The sequence below is a fragment of the Daucus carota genome, chromosome 5, assembly GCF_001625215.2.
Source record: "Daucus carota subsp. sativus chromosome 5, DH1 v3.0, whole genome shotgun sequence".
Classification (NCBI taxonomy): Eukaryota; Viridiplantae; Streptophyta; class Magnoliopsida; order Apiales; family Apiaceae; genus Daucus; species Daucus carota.
In genome coordinates, this window is record NC_030385.2 from 30,886,447 (window position 1) to 30,905,891 (window position 19,445).

Consider the following 19,445-nt stretch of genomic DNA (forward strand, 5'->3'; position numbering starts at 1 on the left):
TATCCACCGTTCTCATCAAAAACTATCAAATGACTACCCGATTTCCACGGGAACTTGTTTAAGCCACTATAATCAGTATATATATCACTTCGTCAAATCTTAAAAAAATATTAATGAAAAAGTCAACAAACATATGATGTGTTTACTACAATCTTTCTATATATCTTTGTAATTTTTTGTTATAATTGTTTTTTTGCAATCCATGTTCACACATCATCTGCCGATTATGATTGCATTAAGTTTTTTATTAATTAATTTTCAAGATTTAACACAAGAATATATATTGTGATTTTGATGGCTAAAATGAGTTTCTTATAGATCGGGTAGTTATCTGATGATTTTTGGCGAAACCGATAGGCACTTTGATATTAAATTGTAATGATAATAGTTCCGGGTGTATAATTCAATTAAAAATTTATTAACTAAAAAAGGATATGTTGTTCATCGATATTTTTATTTATTATAATTTTAGTATGAATTCGTGAAAAACTATGATAAAATAATGAATTATATTATATTATGTTACAAAATAAATATAATTTTTATCCAAAGGACTAACACATTATTAAAAAAATTATAATATCCTAATATATTACATAATTAAATAAATCGAGGAAAAAAAGTTAAAAGTCAGAAGCGGGGAGAGTGTTTTTTTTCCTTTTTTTTTTAACCGGAAATCTTAAATTTATATGACACGGTAAAAGAAAGGGTGATTTTGGGTTTAAAAACCCCTACCCCTCTTTTCAATATGCTGATGACTACACTTCTCCTCTAGTCATCTACTTCTGCTATACTACGTCTCTATATCTCTCTCTCTCCCTCTCTCTCTTTATCTCTCTCTTCTCTCTCTCGGTTCCTTGAGTTCGTTCGGTGGTGTTGAATTGGAGTGATACAATGAGTCATTTAGAGGATATCAAAAACGAGACCGTCGATCTGGTATATCATTCTTCCTTCTATTGAGTTTCTGCACACTTATATGTTATTTTATGTATGCTCTCTCGCAGTCGCTTTGATTCCCGCCGTTATACTCTTAAGCTTCACTATTCTTTGATTTTTATGTATTTATACACATATTTACACTTTTGTTCATCGATTATTGCAGATCTACTCACACATATATTATTTTCTCTATACGTCTTTGTAGATGCATGTATCTCTTTGTGTGCTTATTTGTGTGCACGGCTGTTTTTGTGTATACATCAAATCTGACTATAAAATCACACACCCGGACACGCACACATGTTTATGCTTTCTGATTTGTTGCTGTTAATCAAGTATTGTAAATTACACGTTGATGCAGGTGTATCTAGACATATATATGTGTTGTTTTCATATATTTAGCGAAATAGACTTTGTATTGTTGAATATCTGTTGTTATTATGCATTCGATGAGATTTTACGTACTGGTCTGATTTCGTAAAAGACAAAATAAACGATTCGGATCATGAGGTTCCTTTTTTACAGGCTATAATTTAACAAGCTTCATATTTTTGTATAGCAAACACTTATATATCCTTCTGTCATCTGTAAGAAAGTTTTTGTACTAATTGGTCCGTTATTGTTGAGTATTTATTGTCAATCCTTTTACGGATGATATGTTACCTAATGATATCATATCGTAAAAGACAAAATGATTCGAATCAGAGGTTCCTTTTCTTTACGAGCCATAATTTTGCTTGCTGTATATCATCGTGTGAATCTACTTATTCCTTTGTCATTTCTAATAAAATTCATCTATTATTTGAATAATGCTTTGTTTGTATAAATAAAATACAGATTTCCTTGGTATTGTGAATCTTATGATTGTGTATAGAGTAAGCACATGATATATATACACACACACACACACACACACGCACATATATATATGTGTATGTATATATACATATATCCTTGTATGAATTTTTGTGATCCCGCTTTAATTAGTGCTTATATATTAATGAATGTTATGTTATATCAAGGTAAGAATTAGCATGATTGGTTCCGCGAGTAGTATAATTTGCATGATATCAACAGTTGTAATTATATGATATTGTTAATAAGTTCCTAAAATATTCGCTAATTTGTCCTTTTATGGACATCACAAGGTACTTTTCCGTGGTACCCTCGCTCTACTGAGGATACGACTTTTATATATAATCTTGACGTGGATATTTTTTTGTCTATTATACCCTTGGAGTGTCCTATATTTCCAATGTTACCCCTATGCTGGACTTTTTTTTAGGGCAAAGCACATTGCAAATCTTTCATTTCAAGCCGGTGAGGCTACTGCTATCAGTCATAACTTCATGGCAGTTATTTTACAGATTTATTTCCTTGCTGGGATGGTTTTCCTGAATAATTATTGAAGAAAAACTGTATGGGCCAATGATATGTTATTATGAATTTTGGTCATAGGTCAATATCTATAATAAAATAATATCGATTTGGTAGATCAAACAAAACAGTCAACCTAATAAAGTGTAATTAATTTTTGTCTGGCTTAAATTTGATTTCTTCTGTTTACAACGATATAATAGCTAGAGATGTTGTACTTAACCTACTGCTTTCAAATTACAGGAAAAGATTCCTATCGAAGAAGTATTTGAGCAGCTAAAATGTACCCGGGAAGGATTATCAGGAGATGAAGGAGCCAACAGGCTTCAAATCTTTGGACCCAACAAACTAGAAGAGAAAAAAGTATTTTCATTTGTAAATAACTGTATAAATTTGTTCAGCACTATCTGTTAAGCTTCTAACAATTAAATTAATAATCAATTTTAGGAGAGTAAACTACTGAAATTTCTTGGGTTTATGTGGAATCCACTCTCCTGGGTCATGGAAGCTGCAGCTATAATGGCGATTGTGCTGGCTAATGGTGATGGAAAGCCTCCAGATTGGCAAGATTTTGTTGGTATCATATGCTTGCTTCTTATAAACTCTACCATTAGTTTCTGGGAAGAAAATAATGCTGGAAATGCTGCTGCCGCACTTATGGCTGGCCTGGCCCCCAAAACCAAGGTATATATACTGACGCATCTACTTAATTTATTTAACATGGAAATGAGCACGTAAATGAAGAATTTGGATTGCTTGGTGGACTATTATTTGCTATTGGGAAAAATGTACATTGCACTTTGATCTTATCATGGTGGCTCCTGTGCGCAGGTTCTTAGAGATGGTCGGTGGAGTGAGCAGGACGCTGCCATTTTGGTTCCTGGAGACATAATTAGTATCAAACTAGGGGATATTGTTCCTGCTGATGCACGCCTTCTTGAGGGTGATCCTTTAAAGATTGATCAATCTGCCCTGACTGGAGAATCTCTACCAGTGACAAGGAATCCTCATGATGAAGTTTTCTCTGGATCTACTTGCAAACAAGGTGAACTTGAAGCTGTTGTCATTGCTACCGGAGTTCATACTTTCTTTGGGAAGGCTGCACATCTTGTTGACAGCACCAACCAGGTTGGGCACTTTCAGACGGTGCTCACTGCAATTGGGAACTTTTGCATCTGTTCTATAGCTGTCGGAATGGTAGTAGAGATAATAGTTATGTACCCAATTCAACACAGGAAGTATAGGGATGGAATTGACAATCTCCTTGTTCTGTTGATTGGAGGCATTCCTATTGCTATGCCCACAGTCCTTTCTGTTACAATGGCTATTGGATCACACAGACTGTCAGAGCAGGGCGCCATTACAAAGAGAATGACTGCCATAGAAGAGATGGCAGGGATGGATGTTCTTTGCAGTGACAAGACAGGAACACTGACCCTTAACAAGCTGACTGTTGATAAAAATTTAATCGAGGTTTTTGCGAAGGGAGTAGATAAGGAATATGTGCTACTTTGTGCTGCCAGGGCTTCTAGGACAGAAAACCAGGATGCTATTGATGCAGCAATTGTTGGAACTCTAGCTGATCCGAAAGAGGTTTGTGATTAATTTCCTTCCAATTTTTTTTATGTAATTAGGCCATCTGGAGACAGAAAATAAAGAAGAGAAGTAACGATTCATTGTACACTTGCTATCTTTTAGGCTCGAGCTGGCATAAGGGAGGTGCATTTCTTTCCGTTTAATCCTGTGGACAAGAGGACTGCCTTGACTTTCATCGACTCTGAAGGCAACTGGCATAGAGCTAGTAAGGGTGCCCCTGAACAGGTTCCTCAACTTATATAATATTATTTTTAACAAATTTGTCTCATGTTTCTTCAAAAAAATGATTTTTATTATTGCTTACTTTTTTCATATGTAATTTCAGATCTTGACCCTGTGCAATTGCAAGGAAGATCAAAAAAAGAAGGTCCATGCAATTATTGATAAATTCGCAGAACGTGGATTAAGGTCTTTGGCTGTTGCAAGACAGGTTTGTAGTGCCACTACCTTGCAGTACACCTCATTTATAAATATTCTCTTATTCATCTAGTTGATACTGTACTTGTTGATGCTGCTTTGGGACCTGTATAGGAAGTGCCTCAGAAATCGAAAGATAGTGAAGGTGGACCATGGCAGTTTGTTGGATTGTTGTCTCTGTTTGATCCTCCCAGGCATGACAGTTCAGAGACTATACGCAGGGCTCTCAATCTTGGTGTAAATGTCAAGATGATTACTGGTAATGTAGTTATTCATGTTTAATCTTAACAAAAAAATCTACATCCTTTCACTTCTTTCTTATAGTTGTTTCTTAATGACTAGGTGATCAACTTGCCATTGCAAAGGAGACCGGCCGAAGGCTTGGGATGGGGACAAATATGTATCCTTCTGCTGCTTTACTGGGTCAAAACAAGGACGCTTCAATTGCTTCACTTCCTGTAGACGAGTTAATTGAGAAGGCAGATGGGTTTGCGGGGGTGTTTCCTGGTATGTTTTTTCAGATTGGTTCCTGATGCATACATCATTTGCTTGTTTTGGGTGTTCTTTGGGATTATTTGAAAGTGTTCTAAAATTATTTTCTTCACTTTTCAGAGCACAAATATGAAATAGTAAAAAGGTTACAGGAGAAAAAGCACATTTGTGGTATGACTGGGGATGGTGTGAATGATGCCCCTGCTCTGAAAAAGGCAGATATAGGAATAGCAGTTGCTGATGCAACAGATGCTGCTCGAGGTGCTTCTGACATTGTGCTGACTGAACCTGGACTCAGTGTCATTATAAGTGCAGTTTTAACCAGTAGAGCAATTTTCCAGAGGATGAAGAATTACACAGTTAGTTTTTCTCCTCTTTCTCTTTTCAAAGTGACAGCTTTTTAGATTGAACTGATTTTTCTCTGCTTTATTTGACAGATATACGCAGTGTCCATCACAATTCGTATCGTGGTAAGTTCTTGATAGAAGTTTGAACACCGTAGCACAAGTATTATAGATGTGGCTATGGGATAATTTAACTATGTTAACTTATTTTTTTGTAGTTTGGGTTCATGTTTATTGCTTTGATATGGAAATTTGACTTCTCTCCCTTCATGGTTCTGATCATTGCTATCCTAAATGATGGTGAGAGAACTTCTTGGAAATTATATGACTAATACCATTTGATTTCTGCTAACATTACCTGCACATGTTTTACTATGTAAGGCACTATTATGACAATCTCCAAGGATAGAGTAAAGCCCTCTCCGATGCCTGATAGTTGGAAGCTGAAGGAGATATTTGCTACAGGCATCGTGCTTGGAGGTTATTTGGCATTGTTGACTGTGATATTCTTTTGGTTAATAAAGGATACAGATTTTTTCCCGGTAGGAGAATTGAATGTTTCTACATAGATGAATAATCATGTTTAACTATATTATTGGTAATAAATCTGGAAAAGATATATTTACTTTTTTTCCTTTATGGTACAGGAGAAATTTGGAGTAAGGCCTATAAGAAATAAACCTGATGAAATGATGGCCGTTCTTTATCTGCAAGTTAGTATTGTGAGCCAGGCACTCATCTTTGTCACTAGATCTCGCAGCTGGTCCTTTATGGAACGTCCTGGTTTATTGTTAGTCGCCGCTTTTCTAGTGGCACAACTGGTATGCCTTTTCCCCATATAAACCAATTTATATTTGGCTTCAGTTGATGATCTTAAATAATTAAAATGAATGCTGGTTTCAGATTGCAACTTTCGTAGCTGTGTATGCAAACTGGGATTTTGCAAGAATACACGGTTGTGGATGGGGATGGGCTGGTGTCATTTGGATTTATAGTATCGTTTTCTATATTCCTCTTGACATTTTGAAGTTTGGCACTCGTTATGCATTAAGTGGAAAAGCATGGCTGAACCTGCTAGAGAACAAGGTACTCTTAAAACTCTTATCTTTTTACTCCTTGTTTTGTTTATTTTCATTTCAGAATATTTATACATATATGTAACCATTTTTCTTTTGTCAGACCGCCTTCACCACCAAGAAAGATTATGGAAAAGAGGAGAGAGAAGCTCAGTGGGCTCATGCTCAGCGAACTTTACATGGACTTCAACCACCAGCAGATTCTAACATATTTGATGATAAGAACAGTTACAGGGAACTATCTGAAATCGCTGAGCAGGCCAAAAGACGAGCTGAAGTTGCTAGGTACTATAATGAGAGTCAACAAATATTAGCTTGATACATAGAAGTACAGTCAAATTGTCTATAGAGGTATACTGGATTGATGTTTTGTGCTTTCTGTAGGCTTCGAGAATTGCACACCCTGAAGGGACACGTCGAGTCGGTGGTGAAGCTCAAAGGCTTGGATATCGACACAATTCAGCAGCATTACACTGTCTAACAAAAGCTGAACGCATAACACCTAAGAGGGCAAAGAGCCATATCGAAGAAAGTATGCATAAATTGAGCTGGAAGAGAGAGACCTTTTAGTACTTATAAAACATTAAAATTAAAATGTTTTTAGACATAGAAGCTTATATATATGTATGATACATATATATAACATATGTTAGGTAAACTTTGGAAAAGGTTTGATTTGATTGCACTTGTGGTTTAACATGCATGATATCCTCCTTGATATTCTGCATGGTTATTGCATGCTTTCTGCAATTTTACTTCGGCTGAATGCTTAGTTTATTCCCTCAGACTACCAGTGGCGGAACCAGAGAGGGGCTAGGGGATGCTAGAGCCCCTTTTAATCTCAAAAAAACAGTGCATATTTTTTTTTCAGCCCTCGCTGAATTAGTGATGTCGATATAATTTTTTTTTAGCTCCTGAATTATAAATGTCATAGAGAGGGATTGTAAAAAAAGAAGACACTTAGTCTTAAGAGAGTCTAATTAACAAATATATTCAAATACAGTTAAAAGGTCCTAAGTTTTTGAAGAGTTGCTAGGAGTTTTTTGGAGTTCATTTCATCTCCATATTCTTCAAATTTTGGCTAAAGAGCCCATATGAAGAAGTTTTTGGACATACTCTCATAAGTCATACGCACACGTTAACACTACCCTTACTCAGTGGAGTTCTTTTGATGAAAGTTATCTCGACAATTACTAATGATGTGTCATAAGTTTTATAACAAAGAACTCAGAATATTATAAATACTGTGACAATGATTCGAAGTATGAAAATTAAATTGCATCTATTAAGAGAGGAATAATGGGAGACATTTTTAGAAGATGTTCACTGCTATAAAACTTGTTTACCGACCTTTTTATTAACAGATTATTGATCTTATTACCCAAGAGATGGATAATTTTTGTACAAAAAAACACATAGAGCTACTATTTTGTATTGACTCAAAACTGGTCTACCTTGCACAATTTTATCCAAATAATTAATCCGGATTTCAAAATATAGGAAATCTTTCTGTCATAATGGTTAAAACACACTGCATATCCCTTAGTTTATATTATGGTTGAGTTAACCTCTTGTCATTACTACTGTTGAGAGAGTTTTTCCTACTATGAAAACAATCAAGACTTATCAACGTAATAGAATGGGAGATGCATGACTGAGTGATAGTATGATGATATATATTGAGAAAGCTATTTATGCAAGTATGGATGACGAAATATTGCGGGCTTTTCAGCCTCCTAACTCTCAGTCCTGGTTCCGCCACTGCAGACTACCTATATATAAATTCTGAATCGTATGATAGAGTGAGAGATACGAGGACTTCTTCAAACCGCGCTGGTCTCTGGAAAATTGAAACCTGATTAGGGAAACATATTAATTTTTAAAGTTTTTATTTACATAACACACTATCTTATTCTGAGTAATTCGGGTTCGAACTTGGATTCGACTCGTTAAAAACGAATATATTTCGTATTCGGCTAAAAATGAGGGAATTCGAATCGGTTTTATATTTCGAACGAATGTCGAGTCGGATCCTACCATTCTGGCACTCGGACATATTATTTATTTAGAGTAGTTCGATTAAATTAAGAGTACTCGAATATACATATTCAATAAAGATACTCGAATCGAATTCGTAAATCATGTATATTATTATGTATAATATACATCATATAAATAATATTTATATTAATACAATACTCTACAAATGATTTCAATTTAGTTATAGTAATTAATTATTTGAGTATTCATAATTTTTAAAATTATCTTCTACGAATTCGAATACGAATATATAAAAATGAGAAATTTGGTATCCGTTCGAGCGGAGCCAGATCATATACGAATATTGATATTCGAACTCGAATCGAATATGAACAAATGTATATGATTTTAGTTCGAATCCGAACCGAATTCGAACGAGTAATTATAAATTCGAGCCGAATCCGATCGTACTGTTGTTCGTATCTATTCGACTCGTTTTCACCATGTACAAAATGTAAAAAAAATATGAACAACATGTACAAAATAATCTAAAAAAAAATATTATTAACTCAGTCAAATTGAAAACTGAAAAGTAAGGAATTAAGGATGTAGTTGATATATTTCCTTAATTCCAGGAGACCTAAGCGGGCAATTTTACCAGATTGCTTCACCAATTCGGCAACCGCTTCTGGTGCAAACATTTCTTTGTCAGCAACGCTGATTTTTAGACTCGGATAATTTCACATAGACTCGGATAATTTCACATAGGAAATGAACTATGCACTTTTATGATTTTTAATAAAAAAAATATTGTAATTGAAGAAGATATACAATATCGAAGGATTTAAATCTCTGAGGAACTTCGATACAAAAAACTCTACCTCAGATATAAATGAGATTAAGTGAGTTCTTTGTTAATACCTGAAAATTTACAGTTACTATATGTTGTTCTCTAGACTCTGTTTATTTACTCTATCAACTGCACAGCTGCAATGGATGGTATTTTTTCTCTCAACTTCTGTGTAAGAGCCACCCGAACTGTCATCACTCCAGCTGCAGGGCCACTGAGCCGCACTATGACAACAAAGTCATCGATCTGCACAAATTCCAGAACTCCTCCGCCTGTGCCAGTCAGGTATGGTCTGATTTCACCAAGAATCTGTTAAAAAACATGTTTAGTATCATGAATAGGGAAAAGCTTTTCGTAGGATCGTCTTTTGCCTGACACCTTGAGATTTTTGGAGAATCGGTAACTTAACACTTTGCAATACGAAGAACATGTTGCGATTCAATATAGAGTTTTAGAAACATTTAAACTTGTGAACAAAAATGCAATTTTATTGATTTTTTACCTTTTCAACATTCTCTTCATTCAACTCAAGGCCAGTCTCAGTGTCGAGGATTTGTTCCACATCCATTATCTCTGGAATCTTGTCTCGGAGACGAGTTTCAATTCCCATCTTTAGTGTCATAGTTGAACTTGGACAAGACCCACAGGCACCTTGTAGCTTTAGTACCACAACGAGGCCATCAATCTCGTGAAGAGCAACATTTCCTCCATCAGCCATTAAGCCAGGACGGACTTCATCTAACACCTTCTCAACATTTTCCTCAGTCAAAGGTAGAACACAGCTTGGCGAAAGTACATTTCCTTTACATGGATATATTGTTATCAAGTTCAGATTTTTCAGTAGAAAAGAAACCTTTTGAACTCACTTTAGCTGCTACACAATTCATATCTTCAAAACGAGGTCTTGAATAATTAATTAAAAGAGACGGATATTTCAACGTGATTACATATACTGTGCTAAAATTCAGCTGGTTTGTCATTCAGTGAGCAACTCCCAGAGCTTGAACCAGAACATACTCCTCAAACAATATTAGAGGGTAGACCTAGACTTTAAGTTTACTTCTAAGTGTTCTTTAAAAGCAACTCCAATGGGGGTGTCAAAAAGAGTGTCAAAGTGTCATGTTGTGGCATGACACTCTTGTTGCCTCTCCATTGGAGTGGGAAGAGTGCCAACCAAAATTGACAACTTTTGACCCCTCCTAAAAAAGGAAAAAAGACATTCACATTAAAGACATGTATTCTCGTATCGATTTATATTTATACTTATCTGAACATATTGCAAACTTTGAATGTCAATCAATGAAGCAAATTTTGGTAAAGAAAGTGCTAAAGTACTCTTAAAGATAGAGAAAATAAAATATTAGTACTGATTATTTGGCAATATTAGCAATTTTGGTTGGCACTTCCCATTGGAGATGCTCTAAGAGGGTAGATTGTTGATTTAGAATTTCATGGGGTAAGTAGGGACTAAGTAATCCATTTAAATGGGTACGAGTTTTCCATTTTAACCAAGAAAACCTCTCAACCAGCACAACACATGGGATGATGGGAATAACATTCCGAATTTCATCAATTAAGTTAATAAACCTTGACTCCTTGAGGCTTGAGCAGACAGCCCCTTAGTTTTATTTTGGTGATCCATAATGTTTGGGGTCGAGGGTAACATAATGTACAAACTTAAAGCAATAGGAATCGCCTTACAAATATGGTGCAAAGTAGGGACCTAAAGGCTAAAGGAACATCCACTATTTTTGTTTTCAATACATATTATAGTTATCGTGATCACTTGAGGATATCCCCAATAACCAAGCTGCAAGATGACCTCTTTTGAGTTTTGTCTATGTGAATGGGGAGATCAGGCTTCCTTCAATACATTGTTTAATAGCCTTGTCAATGATCATGTCCTTGGTTTATGGTTGGGAATCAGACCCCTCTTAGGCATCTTTTGAATATTACTCGTATTTCTTGAATTAAATTTCGCCATAGGAAACAAAATAGAGCAGGTACATACATTGTCCAACCAGATGGGCATTTTATTACGAACCACATAAAAGCTTTATCTTTATCATTCTCAAGTCTCGACAAGATAAAGAACTGGGACTCTAAGATTAGCATTTGAACAGAAATGCAACAAGCATCTATATTTCTCCCATTCAGATTTTAATTTCAGCATATTTACAAACACTTACTATACCGAGAACAAATCTTTTCACGTTAAAATCTGTTCTCCATATAGCGTGAACCTAAAATACGTCACCGAAGTATACCACAATACCTGCTGTATGTTGTCTTCTTGGACGGATGAGTCGAAAACTTAACAACTGACTACTGTGGAACTGACCTCCAAGAAACGACTTGTGTTTCGACAAAAAAGAGCCAGCAGCACATTTCACAATGGGATTCTGTAACAAACAAGTCATAAATAATTATTGGGATATATATAAAAAGAAGATATAGTACTGTAAAATCACAATATTTTACAAACACACAGAGTAACCTTGTGAAGAGATATATATGAAGATGAAGAGTGGATATGTTGCTGAGCTTGGTTTGAGAGTTGAATCATGTTTTGAAGTAGTTAATACCCATGAGAGTGTGAGATATGAGCAGCAGCAACACGCAGTTTGATCATGGTTGGGATAGAACATGAGTTTTGATTGGTTGATGATAAGTCTAGTTTTTTATGTTCGAGTTTGTGCGGAGGGAAAGCAGGACACGCATTTCTGCTTCACTATACTGTTTGAATTAAATTGCACTTTACATCCCTCATTGTTTGGTATTTTGTCGATGTATATCTTTATAGTTATTTCATGATACTTTGCACACCTTGATTTTACATTCCCTTACCTTTTGCACCCCTATCAAAGTTTTGAACTCCTTTTTGGGTTGTAAAGATGGTGGATCTTGATACTTGGTTTAATAATGTATAAAAATTGAATAATAAATAAATAAATTTCAAACCCGTTCAGGCTTGACGAGTCGACGTGCTAATTATGAATTGCCGTTTCTCGACATGAGTCTCGCAAGGCACGCTCACCTTTTAGCAGGGCACAGATTTTGTGCCCTGAACACGACCAGCCGTTGAATCAACACATCACGACTTGAACCGCCTATTTCCCCAACACTGGATGAAGGTGTATTTGGTGTAATTCACAGAAATTGTAGTTTGTTGCTTTGTTTCATGTGATTCGGTCTTTTATCTTTATTTTTATGTGTTCACGTGATTGTTTTTAATAGTTCTTCAATGTCATTTTCTATTATTTCCCATTGAGTTTATTTATGATATATATTTTTATATTTGAAAGGAGTTCTCTAATACATTTGCCCATTATTTTTTCCTATTAATCATTAATATATTTTATAGGGACCGACTCACTTGAAAGAAATAGAATTGTTGTGAACGGTTTTCAGGATAGAAAGCGATCAAATTTCAAATTTAGTACAGTACTTGTGAAATAATTAAAATGGATAGTGAGAGAGTTATTTTAAAAAAAATATCTCGAAATGAAGAATGTAACTTCAAATTTGGAATCCAATAAGAAATATACTCTTTAATGTGTGAAGATAGAGTATTGGATTTGCTAGAAAAAAATACCTAATTTTGAAGTAAAATATGAAATGAAGTAAAGGGGTTTTTGAAGATATGATTGGAGATATCTAAGTGCTGGACTGCTGGTGCCCACCCTATGTGTCTGTATTAAATATTAATGTCAGTGTTCTAAAAATCCCCGATTTAACCGATAAATCCCCGATTAATCCCCTGCAAGGTCGGCCACCGATCCGATTTTTGAAATCCGATTAATCCTTATATATATATTTCTTAATCGAAATATATATGATAAATTATTAAAACTAAAATACTATATTACTTTAAATATGAATAATTATAGAGTTTATGAATATAATAAATATATTAGTTACTAAATATCTAATATAATAATAACTAAATATTAAATAATATTTTAATATTAAAATAAACCCGATTTTAACTCCGATTAATCCTCCCGATTAATCCCCGATTTCCAATTAATCCTTGAATCGGTAGCTCATCCGATTAGGTCCGATTCCCGATTTCTGTAACACTGATTAATGTATGTTAACATAAAAGCTTTATATCTTGATGATTGAGCACAACACATTCTTCATGTTCATCCCCAGCACCAGGTTTTTATAAAAGAAAAGTCTTACATAATTACACCAGGTTCTAAACTATTATATGCCCCCACGAGCTTTAATATTCTGGGTCTCTTGTGGCTGCTTCTGCTTTGTTAGGTAAAGAGAAACTCAACGTGATGAATTTGGCCACTTCTCAAAACAACCATCAAACAACATGGTAACGGGACCAGGAAGATCTTATCTGTCATACCCATTTTAGACGTTCAGGATTATAATAAACTTTCATCTCATCTTGTGTTTTTCAATGCTAGAAACATGCATTCAGCTGTTTTTCTCACTGAACTAGACAATTTCCTGGAAAATATTATGAAACTGTCATTAGTATGTTCAATGCAAAAAAAAAAAAGAAATTGAAGGTCCAAAATTTGATATAAAAAAAATATATAACTCCGAAAATTGGATGTCCAATGTTTTTTAATCGCTAAATATGTTAAAAACAATAAAACATCCCGCACTGGATAACTGCAAAATGCCAGGCGTTCATTGGTATATTCCATATACATGTCTGGACGAGGACCCCAAACATTAGAAATATTAAATCCTTGAAGATTATGATGAAACGGCTCATATATATTATATTTATTCAGCAAACATGAATGCCTTGATATATCTTTACCAGGAAATTAAAAGAAAGAAAAATGAACCAGGCCATTGTTGCTCCAGTTATTACTTATTAGTAACACAAACTCTATACATCTTTCAATGAATAACATGGTCTATATACAGACGGATGTGTGTGTTTACAAAGGCCTAGTTAATTGCTGTGCAATCGCGACGAATCTCTCCTTTATTTCCGGTAAGAACTCCGATTCTGCCAAGCTTGGTAATAGCCGACACAAAGGCATTATTGAAAGCAGCATTGCTCGATGCAAACTGTTGAACCGTGCTTCTTGATCTTGTATCAGTAAATAATATCTGATCAGAACTGAACAAGCCTTTTCCTTGTACGAGGTTCTGGTAATAGGCATTGTCGAATGTCTGTGGCGTCGTGGGATCCATGTTGATGGCGATCCTCGGATCAACTTTTAGCGGGCACATCTGTCTGAGCTGCAGGGCGTATGCTCTGTTCAGAGTCGGATCGATCTGTTTTCCGTAAATTCGCTTGGAGAATTGGTCACAATGAGAGAAACCAAGCGTATGTGCACCTGCACATATAAACTTGCCTGTCATTTTCTTGAAAAAATAGCGAACACGAGAATAATGAGTAGGCACATAAATTACCTCGACCTACTGACACACGCGTGTTAGTAACACTTTAATATGATAGAAAAATAATAAAGTACTCAGAGAACTCCAGTATTTTCAAATTTTGATAAAGACGCTAAGGTTGATTGTTGGGAGAGCTGATGACTTAACAAGCGTACCTGAAAGGGCAATCATATCTGTTTGGCTCAGACCATGGGATGCAAACATGGAATTAAGCTGATCTAAGTTGAAATTAGCATGTGGAAGTTTTCGTTGAACACTGGCCTTGGTAGATATTCTCCCATCTCTTCGTCCCAGTTCAACAGTATATCGTGGTCCTCCTGTCTACATATATCACAGTAATGTCAAAAATCACGGAAATTGTATCCACAGCAAGTTCATAAAAACACAAGTACATAATGCATTTCACTAAATATCTTCCTATGGCATAAATATAGTACTCCCTCCATTCTCATTTAAAATGATTTTTTTCTGAATAAAAATTTAAATAATAAGTTACACTACTATACCTTATAAGAGCATTAAAGTGTGTGTCGAACAGTGAAAAAAAATGTATAAAATTGAATGAGATAGAGGGAGTACATACCAAGGACACAACTTCTCGGGTAGCCAGAGCTAAGATATCAGCACAAGAGACTTTGTTCCGGCAGTTGAAATTACTATCAACAGCCGCCTTGGCTTTGATGACAGTGTCGAATCCATCTCCGGCTAGTGAAATATCATCTGGATGATCTTTCTCCGCGTTACCATTTGGCGAAGCTAGCATCACTGACGCATCACACCCCTGAACACAAACAATTTTCATATCAATCACAAGCTGTCCAATACATGATACCTGTGCGCGCGCGTAAAGATTTATGAATGATATTTTACCCTGACAAAGCAATCGTGAAAATAGAGTCTCAGGGTTGCTGGAGCAGTGACAAAGGTCTGCTGAAACTTGGCCCTGACAGCAGCCTGGACAATTGATTCCACATTCGGGCACGAGTTTTGGTAAAAATTCGTGCTCAGCTGAGCCTTTGAATGAGTTACGAGGAGGAGCAAGGGGAAGATGAAGAGCAGAACAAACACAAATTTCATTCTCTGATTCTGCATATTTTTAAATTGATCTCTCTATTTTTTGAGTTGTATTGTGATGTTTATTTCACATGCTGCATGTTAGCTGCAGTTAGAAATCTATATATAGTGCATCTGCAGACTGCAAGTCAGGCCGTCAGGGCCTGTTTGTTTGTTTTAAAAATCAAAGTAAATTGATAAAATACTTAATTAGTTAATGATTAATTATTAAAGACAATCTTCTTTATCATATACAGTGGATCATTGTGACAAATAATTGTCTTTAACGGAACGGAATGCTAGTTATGTATGAATCAGCAATACGCCAATACATTACTGACTTTGAATAGATTCGACTAAATGGTAGTATAAAGAAAGAAGAAAAAGTGGTGAGTGAATGATAGAGTTGTTGAGCCATAAGAATAAACCAGAGGATGGACAGACTGTTACTGAATGATTAAGTTACGAGCGGTCCGTGTCTACGTTTTTTCTTCACCTCTCCTCATAAATAGCTATTTGAAAAAATATTATTAGAATCGTTAAGGATTTAAGCCGAACAAATACCTCTATTTTCGGGTAAATAATAACAGAGGTCGAGAGTTCGAATAACGAATAAAAGATCTTGTAAAAAGGGTCTATTTCTTTTATTTGGCGAGAGAACCGGACAGACACTAGGAATTATAGTTGAAAAGTCACGGACACCAGGAAAAGTGACTAGAGTCACATGGGTTATTACTTATTAGCCTAATCTACTCTTCCAAATTGATGTCCGTTGGCTTTGGCGTTTATCTATTGTAAATAAGCACTAATCTTAGTTTATAGTCACTAATATCTGTAAAGCAGATCATTTGGAATTCTGCTAGAATGTAAAACTGCAGTGGTTAAAACATGTGAATAACAAATTTAGGCGGCTTACTTTATATAATAAAAAACTTGAAAGTGTTATCTTTTATATAAATGGTCCCGAAAATTATCTAACTCACAATAATAATACAATACTACTATAATTATGATTCAAGTTTTTGCCCGTGCTTCGAACACCGAAAATTTCAAGAGGCAGGCGCATGTAGCTGAAGGTGCTCGGAGGGCGTGAATGTATGTGGTGAGACTAGAGCCGGCCAAACGGGCCGAACCGTTCGAACCGGCACGCCCCGAACCGTGTTTTTAACCGCCCGAAACCGTATAAACACGGGCCGGTTCGAAAACCGCATGAACCGAAACTGAGTACGGGCCGAACACGGGTTTAGAATCGAGAAACCGAACCGTAACCGGCCCGAAACCGCTTTAACCCGCTTGAACCGCACAGGCTGGAACCGTTTAACCGCGGTTTGAACCGCGAACCGCAAAACCGCGGTTTAACCGTGGAATTCTACACCGTAATCTGTATCAAATTTATATTTAAATAAATTAGCCTGATTTAAATTTTAAATATTAAGTTTATATTTACATAAATTAAATTTTATTTAAAAATGTCATTTTATAATTAAATTATTAAACACTCTACTAACTTATATTTTAAAATCTTATAAATCATCACCACTTAATAATTTTATAAGTTATATTAAACTGATTTTGATATAATAATTTTATGTTATATTATATACTATAAAATAAGAAAATTTTCACTTTTGTTATATTAAAACTGATTTAGATATAATAATTATATATTATATCATATACTATTAAATAAGATATTTTTAATTTTGTGATAAAAAAATATTTAGCAGGGCGGAACCGGACCGCGGAACCGCTGGAACCGCTTGAACCGCGGAACCGCGGAACCGGCCCGTGTTTCGCTACTTCCAATTCTATGAAAGAATGAAGCAGGGTGTATTTTTTTATTATTTCGTTTGACAGTCTGTCCAATCTTGGCACGGTGAACCGTGATTGAACCGTGGAACCGCGGTTCGCGGTTCACGGTTTCTTTCCGTTTTATTCGTCTTTATATTTTAAAACGAAATAAAAAAGTTTATATTTTAATATATTTGATATTATATTTTTTATTTTTTAATTTTAAACTAAATGTCAACTATCATAAAATTATTTTCAAATTTTTAATTAAATTAATATTAAGATTCTCTCTTTTCCATTATATTATATTAGAAAAATATAGAAGTTTATATTTTAAACAAAATAAAAAGTTTATATTTTAATAAAAAGTGTCTATTTTAATACACTCGATATTTATATTTTATTTTTTGTTTTATATGAAAACATAAAAGTTTACATTTTAAAATGAAATTGAAACTTTAAAAAAAGTAAAATTTAATTTAATTTATAAAAGTTTGCTCAACTGCTCAGTGAACTTCAGGAACCGTCGAATTCGAACCGCGAATCGCTGAACCGGCCCGAACCGTATAACCCGTCTAACCCGTATAACCCGTGTAAACCGTGTTATACGGTTATGGTTTTGGTTTTCTCCAGCCCGGCCCGGCCCGGACCGGACCGCCAATCTTGGCGTGCCGGTTACGGTTTCACCGGCGACGGTCCGGAAACCGCCTGAACCGGCCCGAACCGCCCCGGCCCGCCCGTTTGGCCGGCTCTAGGTGAGACTACACACATGCAAGTAGCTCTTTTTTTGAAGTTTTTTAGTTGAATGGTTCTTGTTATGAATAGTCACCGAAGAATGAGATGTTTGTTTATCCTTGATCAATCAGTATCCGCATGCAATGATGAATAAACAACCGAAAATGAAGTTACAAGTTGTTTTCAATAAACGCAACTCACTCTCGTTGATTCATCAACATCAAGATTGACAAACATATTGATTATGCAAAGCGTGACGCTTCCGACTCGCTCTGGTTGCCAATTCTCTACATATTTCAAGAGAAGATTGGTGGAATAAATTGCTAACTATGCAAGTAGATATATCGAAAGCAATAAACAAACTGCTGCCGTGACAGCCAAGGATTATGATGAGCCCTTTTTAGTACTAGTTAGTTAAGAGTAGGTTTAGAGATATAATAGTATAATTTTTATTTAATGGTCAGGTATGAGATGGTAACTAATACCATATTACATTTCCTTGTTTTAAATTTTTAAATGACTGATCGTAAAATTTAAATATAAAGACGGTCATACATGTCGTTTTCACTGAGACACGAACTCTTGACATTCTACGCTCTTCGGAAGGTAATTAAATTTGTCGAAACTGGGGTTTGGATTATTTGAGCAAGAGTAGAGAAGGTGATGTTGATGTGTCTGGTACGAGAAGTTGACGCTGGAATGGCGGATGAAGCAGCACTGAAGCATGCCGAGCATCTTCTACCAACATCACCATACTTGTGCCCCTTGGGATTTAGCAAGGCCATTGGACATCTCTCAGTCTTATCTCTACTAATTTACATCACTCGTTTTCTGTATATTCTTCTATTCTCGAATTGCAGACATACTAGCAGGCACTATATTATTTTTCTCCAGAATTAAGCTGTCAAAATGATGCCAAATGTGTTCCTAATTAGAGGGATGTTTGTATGAAATTATTTCGGAATTTTTTTTAACATTTACATGTTTTCTGGAATTAAACATTTAGAAATCAATCAAATTATTTAACTATTCTTATTTGTAAAATTAAATACATATTCTTAGAAAAAGTACATATTTTGTATTTATTTTATAAAAATACACATTTATGACTTTTATAAATAAGATAACTTAAACGTTTGATAAATAAAATAACTCCAACAGAACCTGGATAAAGTGAAAATGGCATATATTTTTGATTCCTTATCCTATTTGCATTTCTGGAATCATTGAAAGAAAAAACCAACTTGGAGCTTATTACTCTATTTTCCCCGTTATTATTAGTATAAGAACACAAGTTATCATCCATTATTAGCGTTGATTATTCCTTTTTTATATAAAAAAAAAAATCCTGGTTTGACATGCAATAAGCACACGCTGACATTTGAAATAAAGTTGAACAACTTTTAAATT

The 19,445-nt window shown here is 35.1% G+C and overlaps 3 protein-coding genes across 3 annotated transcripts; 1 reads left to right on the forward strand and 2 right to left on the reverse strand.

Moving 5' to 3' along the window:
* Positions 1 to 750: 750 nt before the first annotated feature.
* Positions 751 to 6,979, forward strand: LOC108219913 (plasma membrane ATPase 4). Its single transcript, XM_017393509.2, has 16 exons — positions 751 to 936; positions 2,560 to 2,679; positions 2,764 to 3,000; positions 3,148 to 3,909; positions 4,015 to 4,137; positions 4,238 to 4,342; positions 4,444 to 4,588; positions 4,672 to 4,836; positions 4,942 to 5,180; positions 5,259 to 5,291; positions 5,384 to 5,465; positions 5,547 to 5,707; positions 5,813 to 5,986; positions 6,069 to 6,251; positions 6,345 to 6,526; positions 6,626 to 6,979. Exons 1-16 carry the CDS (start codon positions 895 to 897, stop codon positions 6,720 to 6,722), a joined length of 2,850 nt encoding a protein of 949 aa, XP_017248998.1. The 5' UTR covers positions 751 to 894; the 3' UTR covers positions 6,723 to 6,979.
* A 2,085-nt stretch (positions 6,980 to 9,064) lies between these two features.
* On the reverse strand, positions 9,065 to 11,842 carry LOC108220443 (nifU-like protein 3, chloroplastic). The gene is made up of 4 exons (XM_017394215.2): positions 11,569 to 11,842; positions 11,347 to 11,473; positions 9,574 to 9,872; positions 9,065 to 9,380 (listed from the first exon to the last, which is right to left on the reverse strand). The coding sequence occupies exons 1-4, from the start codon at positions 11,635 to 11,637 to the stop codon at positions 9,189 to 9,191; spliced, it is 687 nt and encodes a 228-aa protein (XP_017249704.1). The 5' UTR covers positions 11,638 to 11,842; the 3' UTR covers positions 9,065 to 9,188.
* Positions 11,843 to 13,796: 1,954 nt separating this feature from the next.
* On the reverse strand, positions 13,797 to 15,619 carry LOC108221035 (peroxidase 45). Its single transcript, XM_017394935.2, has 4 exons — positions 15,327 to 15,619; positions 15,040 to 15,237; positions 14,612 to 14,777; positions 13,797 to 14,392 (listed from the first exon to the last, which is right to left on the reverse strand). The coding sequence occupies exons 1-4, from the start codon at positions 15,546 to 15,548 to the stop codon at positions 13,998 to 14,000; spliced, it is 981 nt and encodes a 326-aa protein (XP_017250424.1). The 5' UTR covers positions 15,549 to 15,619; the 3' UTR covers positions 13,797 to 13,997.
* Between the last annotated feature and the right edge of the window lie 3,826 nt (positions 15,620 to 19,445).

Bases quoted from the DNA above. Each gene is read 5' to 3' on its own strand.
- LOC108219913 (XM_017393509.2), top strand. From the start codon at position 895: ATGAGTCATTTAGAGGATATCAAAAACGAGACCGTCGATCTG. The intron at 3,001-3,147 runs GTATATATACTG...TCCTGTGCGCAG, and splicing joins GCCTGGCCCCCAAAACCAAG to GTTCTTAGAGATGGTCGGTG. The intron at 5,708-5,812 runs GTAGGAGAATTG...TTTATGGTACAG, and splicing joins AGGATACAGATTTTTTCCCG to GAGAAATTTGGAGTAAGGCC.
- LOC108220443 (XM_017394215.2), bottom strand. From the start codon at position 11,637: ATGATTCAACTCTCAAACCAAGCTCAGCAACATATCCACTCTTCATCT. The intron at 11,474-11,568 runs GTTACTCTGTGT...TGTTTGTTACAG, and splicing joins CATATATATCTCTTCACAAG to AATCCCATTGTGAAATGTGC. The intron at 9,381-9,573 runs GTAAAAAATCAA...GTTTTTTAACAG, and splicing joins ATGAAGAGAATGTTGAAAAG to ATTCTTGGTGAAATCAGACC.
- LOC108221035 (XM_017394935.2), bottom strand. From the start codon at position 15,548: ATGCAGAATCAGAGAATGAAATTTGTGTTTGTTCTGCTCTTCATCTTC. The intron at 15,238-15,326 runs GTAAAATATCAT...GTTTGTGTTCAG, and splicing joins TTCACGATTGCTTTGTCAGG to GGGTGTGATGCGTCAGTGAT. The intron at 14,393-14,611 runs GTACGCTTGTTA...TTATATGTGCAG, and splicing joins AGATATGATTGCCCTTTCAG to GTGCACATACGCTTGGTTTC.